This window comes from Camellia sinensis, chromosome 3 (assembly GCF_055761805.1).
Source record: "Camellia sinensis isolate YWXY chromosome 3, ASM5576180v1, whole genome shotgun sequence".
Classification (NCBI taxonomy): Eukaryota; Viridiplantae; Streptophyta; class Magnoliopsida; order Ericales; family Theaceae; genus Camellia; species Camellia sinensis.
In genome coordinates, this window is record NC_138963.1 from 125397638 (window position 1) to 125409714 (window position 12077).

Sequence of the window (12077 nt, forward strand, 5' to 3'; positions counted from 1 at the left end):
AATTAGGCATTAATTGTCGTATAATGACAAATGAAAATTAACATAAAATTGAATTATTGCATTACATTGTCATGTAAATTAAAATATGATTATCCACAATTAAACAACCGTTTAATTCAATCAAGTAATAAACATATGTCCAATTAAATAAATATTATCCCATCAATTTGTTTAGACTTGTAAACAATATACACTGGGAAAATATGCACCACCCATATCAAAATTAAAAATAGAATAAGACCATTACAGAAAAAGCACAAAACACATAGCAACATCACTGGTTTACAGTCCAAACTTAGGACAAAACATAATTATAATATTATATAACATCACAACTTCTATCAAATATGAGCCAAATAGGGTCTTGTTCACGTCTAATTTTCATAAAATTCTGAGATTCGGATTTTATTTATTTTTATTTTTTATTTTAACGTTGTGATTCCGAAGTAATTCTCAACAATGAACAGTATGTATATGTAAGAATATTGAAAAGGTTTGGTCGCCCATTACCAGGAAAAACGTTTTAGTAACAAAAAAATTAATTTATTCCTTCTCATTGTATAATTTTTTTTTTTTTTACAGAAATAATCTGTCATGATTTTGATTTTAGTATAAACTTGTGCTGATACCATATGTAAGAATATAGGATCTATATATTAGAAATTAAAACATTATGAGTATAATTAACTATTAACTTAGATACATACCGTTTGATTTGGCCACTTTGTTGAGTTTTGCTTCCTTGAATTCACGTCGGAAAACCTTAGCACCAGCTTTTCCCCTCTTTCTCCTAATCTTTATATTTACTTTTCAATAGGACTGGCAACCCTTTAATCCACATATATATAGATATATGTAAATCCTAATAGGATAGGAGAGATGACTAAGCCTAAATAAAACAATTATTGGACTCTCCCATTAAGGAACCCAAATAACTTAAAATAGGCCTTACACCTCCATATCACATTTCAACATATAAAATGATAAACACACTAAGATGGGCCATGACTCAAAACTTTATGGATCACAATAATAATTTTGGAGTTATATCACTTAATTTGTCTGAATCACTTTCAACTCTTTTTTCACAAACCAAACAAAATATAATCAATGACAGCCTAATTAACAACAAATTTTTACAATTTCAACTATTTCAAACTTATATTACAGATTCGATCACATCATCCGAGCCAGCGACTTCTCACCGGGATGATAGAGAAGGGGTTCGAGCTCCAACCCAAAAAAAAAAAAAAAAAAAGAACGGACCGAAGGGTCTTCACACATAGATAATTATATTACATGCATAGAATTAACCACAAAACTAACCACACAATAGCACTCACAAGCCTATTGTTAGTTTTGTTGTTCATTCTCTTATCTCTAACATTTCTTCATCTTGAAACACCATAAATGAAAACCATAAGACCACAAAATAGAATTTCAAACCTGACGCAACACAACACAACACAACACAAGTAATTTGATCATAAAGTGTTTCAGACTTTGAGTTCATCTTGTGAAGTAAGTTTTGGGTGAGAAGAGACGTCGAGGCGAAAACATCCCCATGTACCTTGGTGAAGCAAGCCCATCAATGGACCTATAATTGGGCATGATGAACCCTTCTCTGTCTTCATGGGGGAGAGGAGTGGAGGCACGGCGCCCGTTGAAGGTGCCATACTTGACCAACTTCCCAATCCATGACATCTTCTTGGGGGATTCCCTATGTGCTCCGGTCATCTTCTCACTCAAGTACTCCTTCACCGCGTGCAAGCCATGCTCAAACACTTCCATTGGTGGTGAAATTAGAGGGTTCCCTTCCACACTGAGCTTTTGGAGCTTCCTGAGGCAACCGAGGGAGTCGGGTAGTGTTGTGATTTTATTGTAGCTAATGTCCAATTCAACGAGGGACATGAGGAGACCGACCGAGTATGGGATGGTGGCCAGGTACTGGAAGTTTTGGCTGATGTTAAGAACTTGGAGGTTGACTAGGTTTTCCATGTCTTCAGGGAGTGCCCTGAGGCAATTGAGACGGGCGTCGAGTACGTGAAGGTTAGTGAGGTAGCTGATGGAGCGAGGGAGGAACATGAGCTTGTTTGAGTTCACTGACAGCTTCTTTAGGTTCACTAGCTCAAAACCTATGGTGTCTGGTAACTTTGCTAACTTGTTGAAGTTTGCGTTCAGATCTTCTAGTGACCTGTTATTGTTGTACAAGTCGGATCACAAATGGTAATTGAAAACAATCATTCAACTACTTATTATGACTTTTATTTTGGAGCAATGCTATACATCCTGCAATTTTTTTCTCCAAAACTTCCCTCAAAGATATGGCAAACAATGGCAAACAATACCAACCAATCAACTCCTTCAAATTGTTTACCACATCAGTACGGAGAAGTTTGGGGGATTGAGCATTTTTCTTTAGAGAAAAACTAAGCATCATGAAAAAAAACTTTTATGAAAATGATCATGAAAGAATTATGACTCTTGGATTACCTTGATTAGTGTGTGGTGCTTTATTTTAAGTGTAATCCAAGAGTCATAAATCTTTTATGATTATTTTCATGAAAGTTTTTTCATGATACCTAGTATTGCTCTTTTCTTTATTCCCAGACTTACTTATCCAGAAATTACTCAGAATTATCATTTTATGATTCAGATTTATTCTACATATAAACCTTACACTACACAAATTCAATCTCCACTACAAAACCATTCACCCAAAAAAATATGGGTCGATAAGTTTAGATTCCTAAACTCAGAATATCTCTTTTTTTTATATAATTTTCTAAATGTTTTTTAGGGGCATAAAATTTCATACAAACAAATGTATATACTTTTGAGAAATATGAGAACCAAATCAATAAGTAAATCTTCCTTCTCACATGTCACTTGCAAGTTGCATGTTACTATAGCCATAAATAGAGTCAAATTTTATAAATTCCTCAATTTGGTTAGATAGATAATACAAAAAGGTGCAAGAAAAACAAAAAAAATAATATAATTTTTTTTTTTATGTTTGTTTAGATACAGAGTCCTAGAAAATATATAGGAAAATTAGCTTCCTCTACAACTCAAAATTAGCTTTTTAGTTAAGCTAACAATTTCTTACAAAATATATAGGGAAATTTATTTTTTTTTCCCTCTAATCTTTCCTTTTTGTCCATGTTTCTCTCTATAACTCCCTATTATGTAGTGATTATATTTTTTTCTCATCATTCTCTGACAAAATTTTTCATCTAGTCAAATGCAAGCAAGAAAATAAATTTTCATTTATTTTTCTTTTTGACTTTCTATCATTTTCATTCTCTATCATACGTTTCCTTCTAAACAAACAAAACCTTCAGAAATAAAATTTACCTAAAATTTTCACTCAAAATTCTTTTATGAACATGTAGTTCAAATTCATTATATACATATATATTACAATACACCAATTCAATCACAACTACACTCATTTTCAACTATAGTTTTTTTCATTAGATCAAACCTAACCAAATTCAAATACTCTCTCTCTCTCTCTCTCACACCGAAAGTTCAATTTTCTTTGAGATTTTCTCTGTACAAACACTGAAACATGGCCTAAAGAGATCACAAAACCCACCTAATCCGATTCAAATTCAGTTGGCCTAAAAGGTACAAAGCAATAAAAATAAGGGTAAGTTACACTAACTTTTTTGGTGATTTGGACAACAAAAATGATTCACCCAAAAAATTTGAGTTTGTCCAAATCTTCCGAATTTGTGCATTCTGGTCGACCACTTGACAATCACTAGGACGACCGGTGCAACCGTTGTCTACTACATTTATCATCCTTGTCAACCGCGACTGTCACCCTTATTACCGAATGACCAACCGGACGACCAACATACACAAATACGAGTAATTCAGGCAAATCAAAATTCGGTGGATGGAACATTGCTCTTTGGATAAAATACATGAGAAATTCTATGGTTACACATCCCTTTTGGGGTGTTTACCATATGTACATTTGGTTACGATATTCGTGTCTTTCATTATGATTTATTGTATTGTTAGTTATGACACACAGTGATGTTAGTTATGTTCCATGAGTTGTTTAGTTATACTTTATGTAATATTTGGTTATAACTCAATTTTTTATTTTTTATTTTAATTATGACTTCCTATGGTATTAAGTTATGCCATTTGTGAGTTTGAATCAAACTCACAAATGACATAATAACTTGCATATGGTACACAATGCATTGAATTCACAAATTTGACATAGTAATTTGAATTATCTTAATATTTTAATTTACATAACACCTAACCTTCTTTTTCATCAATTATGTATTCATTAGTCAAATAGATGAAAAATAATATTTTTTCATTTCATTTAGGGCCTTCCTAACAAATACCCCTAAAGTACAAGTGAAAGACAAAATATTGTAACACAGTTTTCACTAACTTCATGATCAATGTATTTTTATTTAAATCAATACACTTTTTCATATTATTATATATTTTCAAAAGACTTTTTATATATTTCCCAACATTAAACAATGTTTATAGGGCACCTATTAGCATTTTTCTTTCATTTATGCTAAAATATATGTGTAGTATTATTTATTATTGTGTTTTTACACTATTTGTATTAGTTTCTATTACTTTAGTTTTATTAAGTAATTATATTAAATTTGTGAGACATAAATCTCTGATCGGTTAAGTTTTTAGAATTTAAGTTTTCATAAAAAAAAAATTAAATAAAAATAGAGGCTTCGTTTGGGAAGAATGCGTTGGGTGGGTTTGGGGCTATTTTAGCCACAAAAAGACAAAATAGGTATTTTAGTCCAATAAGACAAAATATCACATCTAATCCATAATTATTATATTCTTTTTCTCACAAAAAGTCAAAAAAGTCAAAAAAATCCTTCCCAAACGAGACGTTTTAGCCCCAAGCAAAAATAGCCAAAAAGTCAACCAACTTCCCAAACAAACCCTCCGCTAGTTTGAAAAACATACATACAAGAAAAGAAATAAAAGTTTTCAAAAAAAATAGAAACTAGTTTGAAAAGCATAAACACTAAAAAAAATTAATTTTGAACTTTCTGAAATCATTTCAACTCAAAAAGATAAAATAATGATTTTTTTTTTTTTTTTTTTTAAAGTTTTCACCAAGTTAATTTTTTTTTTTTTAAATTTTAAAACTAAGCCAAATTAAACCTTATTATATTTTTTTTAGGGAGAGGCTTCCTACTGTTGGGCTTGTGGAGCCCACCACGGGTTCCGTTTCGATAATTCGAACAGTTCAATGTGTAAAACTCGTCGAATACTTCACGCTTGCAAAAAATTGGATTTATCGGATTTTGGTAGCCCCTTGATCAGAACACATTTTTGTTAATAATTTGTTTTTAAAATCATATTTACCATTAATAAAAATGTGTTTCGATTAAGGAGCTATCAATATCCGATCAACATGACTTTTTTGCAAACACAAAATACTCGACGAATTTTACACATTAAATGATTCAAATTATTAAAATGGAACCTGTGATGAACTCCATAGACCCAATAACACGCTCCAATTCGCTGTATAGACTAGAGAGAAACCGCTCCCTTTTTTAACACTTTAGAGATAGTCAATCTAATTTTTCCTAAAATTATTTAATCTGTGATACATTTATTGAAATAGATAATTTAATGCTGGTCGCATGTGACTGAATTTTCCACAATAAGGGACCGTGCTATAGTTTCGAAGTTTCAACTTCCAAGGTCACCCCCACATCCACACCCGGTAAGAAAATGTATGAAATTTTAAGTTTATGTTTGATTGGAGAATTTAATAAGAAAAATAGAAAGAAAAAAGGAAATGTAATTTTATTTTTTATTTGGTTATAATAGAAAATATAAGGCAAAAGAAAATAAGATGGAAATGCAATCACACTTTTTGTTTTTTGGGTTCACTTAATCTCTATTCTTTTTCCATTTCTTAACTCAACCAAATATAACTTGAAATTTTAATCTTATAAATTATTTTTCCTTCACTTTTCCCTTTTATTTCTTTCATCATATCATTTTTTAAGCTTGTCGTCTCAACTTGATAGAGCGTTTGGGATTGAACTCGGTAATCTGAAAAGTTCACTTACTAGTATTCATTGAGTAAAATATTCATGTAAAAAATTAAGATTGATTGAATATCGGTAGTTATTTGTTTCAATCATATTTATATTTCAAAAATAAATGGTTACTCTTGAAATTATAATTGTCGGTCATTCAATTTTTTAAAATAAATGTAACTTAAACATATAGTTATTGATATTTAAGCATCTTAATTTTTTGAGTAAAGATTCTACTCAATGAGTCTTAAAAAGTGAATAATTCAGATCATCGATACCGACTCCAAAATAAACCCACCTAGTCTAAACGCTCTCTCAAGTTGATAACTTGATAACCAACCTGAGAGAATTCAAGCTCATCTCTAAAATAGTTCTTTCAATTGACTCACAGATAATAATGTCATATGACAAGTACCAATTTTTAACCAGTTACACACTCGATCATTTAATTCTTTTATCATATCATTATAAATAAATTTGTAGGTCTAAAATTGTGAGTTATTAACATTTCTTTATAACAACATATCAATGCTTTCATTTGTGGCAAGTCTTTTGATAGGGATTTTATGGCTAGTCCTATGTAATAGACTTAAATACTTATAGATCATGTATACCTTTTTTTAATGTACAAATAATTATTAAAATGCTTATTGTTCCATAATATTTTTTGCGGATAGCGATAGATGAAAAAATCAACAAGACTTAGAGATAAATAAGTTTGTTCAATAAAACCAGCCTATAAATCTCCTACAATAATGGTTGTGGGTTATTTTCATTTAGTATTAAAGGGAATAAAACATTTTTTTTTTTTTTTCTGATATTTTGTTAAACCCATTAACAAACAAACTGTGACGGGGGACATCCATAATTTCTCAAATAAGGACGAAATCTTGTTTGGATTAAGAAATTTGTATAGAGGTTGATTGTGGACAGAGTATTATTTACACCAGTAGTTGAGTTGGTTTGTGACCTAGGAGCTTTTTTCACATTCTAACCATGAGGCGTACATGGATTTTGCAAATATAACATCCATAATTGTAAAACACATGAAAATTAATTTATTTACTTTCCTTTAGGTATATTGTTTTGAAATATAGTTTAATTAGGCATCGTTTGGCAACATCACTTTTCAGTCTAAAAATGAAAAAGTCACTAAAAAAATCCAAAAGCCAACAACTTATACCAAATGTTATGTCTAGTATTATCATTATAAATCTAAATCTCTATTTGTTTGTTTGCTTTTGCTTTGGATTGTTAATCTAAATCTCAGTTTTAGTAAACGAATTTTACCAAATTATAACTAATATAAAGATTGAAGATTGTAATGGGCTTAGTAAGAACATCTATGACAATACACAAGTATTCTTTATATGACCTAGTCTATTTTCTTTCTTGCTTTCTTTCTTTTTGTTATATATATTTTCTTTTGCATTTATGTCAATCTCAAAAATCAAGATACCATTTTAATTATTTTATTAAAAAATGTAAGGACTAGAAATTACCGATGCATAAAAATTTTAAATTTAATCTCAAAGCTTCGTAAGCCGTAAAAATGGGAAAACAAACCTGCAGTTTTCAATAGTTTTTGGGAGTGATTCAAGAAGGTTGCCGGACACATTCAAAACCTTGAGCTTTGACAAACATCCAATTGAGTTTGGAAGAGATTTAAGCTGATTTGAGTGCACATCCAACACTATCAGATTAAGCAATCTTGCTGTCAGAGATTCTGGTATGCTCTGCAAAATTTCCACCCCACCCCCCAACCAAAATATGATTAGTACATACTACATTACCAAATACTGGTAGTATCTCAAAAGAAAAATATTTGTAAGCTCAAAAATGAAAATATTTGTTCTTGTTTCATTTTAAAACCCAACACCCTTAAATTACCAGTAGGTCACATTTTTTAGGATTATTACCCATTAAGTCCTATTAACAAATTCATCAATTAATAAATTTATTAGTCAGGATTTGTAAGTAAATAAGCCTAATTAATAGGACTGATTGATAAGTAACTCATTTGTATATGACTTAAGTTTCTCATTCATAAGCTTTGAAATCGTATTACAAATTAACCTCTTTATTATATCCAACTATTAGGTTAGCTAACAGATTACGACTATTAATTATCTTTATACCAATTTTACGCTCAATCCATCTTCTCTCTATTAGGGGTTGTGTGGTGCAGTTTGAGGATAAAATTATAACCAAACCATGGATGATGAATTGACAAATTTGCTACCTGTAATCAAATCGCGACTTGGGTGGTTTCAACTTGTTTGTTGATTGGATAATAATTTTAAACAATTATCAAGAATTAATAATATATAGTACTAATTTATATAATATTTTTCATAAATGCTTTTTTTTTAGGGTAAATATTTTGTATTGTAAATACTTTTTTTTTAATGTGTGCTGTATTTACTACATTTGTGAGCTGTATTTTTTTAAATATATAATTTTTTTAATTTTAAATATATAATTTTTATTTTTTCATTTTAAATGTTTTATTTTATAATTGTTTTAATTTTTTTCAATATTTTAATATTTCATAAATTTTTTTGAATATTTTATTATTTATTTTTTAAGTATTCAATTTATTTTTTAAAATTTTTAAAATTTTGGGTTGCCCATATATATCTAAATCATAACAAATTATTTGGTCAATACTTAAAAAAATAACAAAATATATTTTTCAAAAAAATAAAAAATATTTTTCTTTAAAAATAAAAAATATATATTTTCTGAAAAAATATTATTTCAAAGAATAAAAAATAAAAAATAATTTTAAATATTAAAATAAAAAATTAATTTCTTATAAATTTTCTTTTTTGGTTCTAAAAATAGATTTTTGAAAAATAAAATTTGAATTTTGTGTTTTGAAAAAAATTTTGAATTGAGTTTTGAAAAGAGTTTAAATATTTTTAGTAACTTTTCGGTTTTTTAACTATTATTGGTAGTTTCCAAACTTACCCTTAGTTGACCTAAAAATAGAATAAATAAAAATAATTTCACCAAAGATTAATATATATATATATATATATATATGTTTGACTTTTTATTTAGGATTTTTGGTTTAAGATCACTAGTAATATATATATTTTTTTAAACAACACAATTTTGTATATTAGTTTAGGTCCTCAAATACATGGTGACAAAATTCTATAACTTTTTAAATTCATTTGAAAATTTCAAAATTCTATAACTTTTGATCTAGATATTTGTTTCTTATAAAATTTTTATTTTTTTGAATCGTTTTATCAAAATCTGTAAAACAATATCCATGATGAATACGAAATTCAAAAAAGAAAAAAAAAATTGACGAAATTTCACTAACCTAAGACAAGTTAGTGAAATTTCGATAACCAAATCAGTGACTAACCCAGGTTAATGAAATTTCGATGACCAAGTCAATGAAATTTTGGTGACCTAGGTTAGTTAATGAAATTTCGATGACTACGTTAGTCAATTAGTGAAATTTTATTAATTTTTTTCTTCAAAATTTCATATTATGTGTTTGAAAGATCTTGTCAATGAGATTATGAAAATATAAATTTTATAAAACACGTAAATAAAAAAATTATTAAGCTTTGAAGTTTTAAAACCATTTAGACGATGTAAAAGGTGGGATAAGCGACCTGAGCTGCTAAAATGAGAAATCTTAACTAGAAAAGAAAATCAGCTTAGACCTCTCTTACAACCCAAGCTTTATAGAGGATGTATTGCTAATTTTTCATTTTTATTTTTGTTTTTTAGCAACTTGTACTGAATTTTTAAATTTATTTTATTTTTTTACTTTTTATATCATTCTTGATTAACCGACGAGAAAAATAAATTTTTTCAGACAAATTAGGAAAACAAACAAATCACTAAAAGCAAAGAATTCGAAACAAATGTTAACTATTCCGAAATTCACAATAACCCCCCTTCACTTTCGGAAGAATAAAAGGAAAAGAAATCCCACCACTCAAGTAAAAGATGAGCAAAAGTGGATGTTTGGCAATAAATTTTTTTTTTTAATTTTATTTACTTTTAGTATATCTTTAAATAAAAATAAATAAACAAATAAACTTCTAGTTCCTTATCTAAAAATTAAACAACATACCATTTTTTTTTTTTTTTTGTGATGGACTTAATTTTGTTTTTTTTTGGGGTTCTAACAATAAAATAAAAAAATAATTTGTCAAACCCGCCACTAAATTAGCATGAGTTACTCTGAATATATATATATATATATATATAAGCAATTCTTTTATGCTGTGTTTGGTTGGGGGATTTGGAGAGCGATTTAGAAAGGGAAATGGAAAAGGTAGGTGAAATGTGAATAAATCATGCCTATATTTCACATATTTTCACACACCTTTTCCATTTCCCTTTCCAAATCCCTCCCCAAATCCCTCAACCAAACACGCCATTAAAGTTGTTAAGTAATAATAACAAGGAATAATTACAAAGAAAATCCTATAACTTGACTCATGTAATAAAACAAATTTAATTTTTTTTATCAATTTAAATCACAATCGTTTGATTTGTTTAAATCTAAACATTCTGTCTATTTTGCCAAGTAAAATCAATGTAAAAATATATATTTTGGCTATTGAACTAAATGAAAATGATATTTTAAACCTTTTAGGTAGGTCTATATTGAATTTAATGGTTAAAATACTATTTTTCTATCAGTTTTATTGAATGAAAATAGACATATGGTTTAGATTATAAAAAAAAATTAAATTTAAATTGACAAAATTAAAACTTAAGATTTATTTTATTACAAGGACTAAGGGGTGGTTTGAAATGATTTAAATAAGTATATTTTTTGACTTTTTATGAAATATAGGTTGGGTATGGATTGGGTTTGAAGTGATGTGTTAGAGAGGTGATGTTACTTAAATAATGATATGACTTAAATAAGATAGTGATTTTTTGACTTTTTTAGATCATGCCAAACAAGGTATAAATCTTTATTTATTTATTTATTTATTTATTTGTCTTTGTAATTACCCATAACAACAATAATAATTAACAAAAATCTCAATTATTAATTATTAATGAGTGAGTAAAAGATATATACCTGAAGATTGTTATTGGAGATGTCAAGTTTGCAGATGGTACCAATATTGAGAGAAGGGTTGGGAAGAGAGTCCAAATCCATCCCACTTAAATCCACAATATCAAGCCTGTCTTCCTCCTCCTCTGGTATCCCAATTCCTGTTCCTATTCCTTTCCTCTCCTCCGGTGACCTCACTTTCACTTCCATCCTCTTTTTCTCCTGCTGCACCAAATTATGCTGTGGCTGTGGATAGATCATGTTTAGATACAAAACCCAAAAGATGAGAAACAGAGAGAGAGATAGAGACACAAACAAGAATATATATATATATATATATATATGTAGAGAGAGAGAGAGAGAGAGAGAGAGAGAGTATTTTTTTACCTTAAGACTTGATGATAATGTTTGTGGCGTTGTGTTTGTGTTGGACCCAAAATTTTTTTGACCTTAAGACTTGATGATAATGTGTGTGGCGCTGTGTTTGTGTTGATGTGACCCATGATATATGCTAGCTAGAGACTAGAGAGAGGGAGAAAGACAGAGAGAGAGGAGGTTGGGATTGACGTACGGAGGGTTATTAGAGAGGACACGTAGGCATGACGAAAGTGGGAAGTACAAAGCCGTATTCAAAGGGGGTTACGTTACCAACTGTCCTCCTCCTCACCCAGCCACCCACCTCCCTCCCTAAGTCAACTCTCATTTCCCCATTGTTTTTCAGGTTTTTTTGCCTGCCAGCCATGCCCACGCCCGCCCGCCCGCCAGCCCGCCAATCACGCCCACCTATTCATTATTTTATTTTATTTTTCAACAATGATAGAGACTATTAATTTTGGAGTTCTAAAAAGACCACTAATGACATAGCACTCAATAAAAAAAGAAAAAAAAAACAATATCAAGACCAAAATATCAAATCATTCATGGTAGGACCCACTGCCACATCATTAATGATAACA

General features: G+C 29.3%; 1 protein-coding gene across 2 annotated transcripts; it reads right to left on the minus strand.

Annotated features, from left to right (window-relative positions):
• Positions 1-1118: 1118 nt before the first annotated feature.
• On the minus strand, positions 1119-11655 carry LOC114289447 (plant intracellular Ras-group-related LRR protein 6). 2 transcript variants are annotated; one of them, XM_028233176.2, is made up of 4 exons: positions 11509-11655; positions 11146-11367; positions 7641-7810; positions 1119-2194 (listed from the first exon to the last, which is right to left on the minus strand). In XM_028233176.2, exons 2-4 carry the CDS (start codon positions 11329-11331, stop codon positions 1510-1512), a joined length of 1041 nt encoding a protein of 346 aa, XP_028088977.1. In that variant the 5' UTR covers positions 11332-11367; positions 11509-11655; the 3' UTR covers positions 1119-1509. The 2 variants fall into 2 exon arrangements, with proteins under 2 accessions (XP_028088977.1, XP_028088976.2); XM_028233175.2 differs by lacking the exon at positions 11509-11655 and having other exon boundaries at positions 11146-11498.
• Positions 11656-12077: the final 422 nt, after the last annotated feature.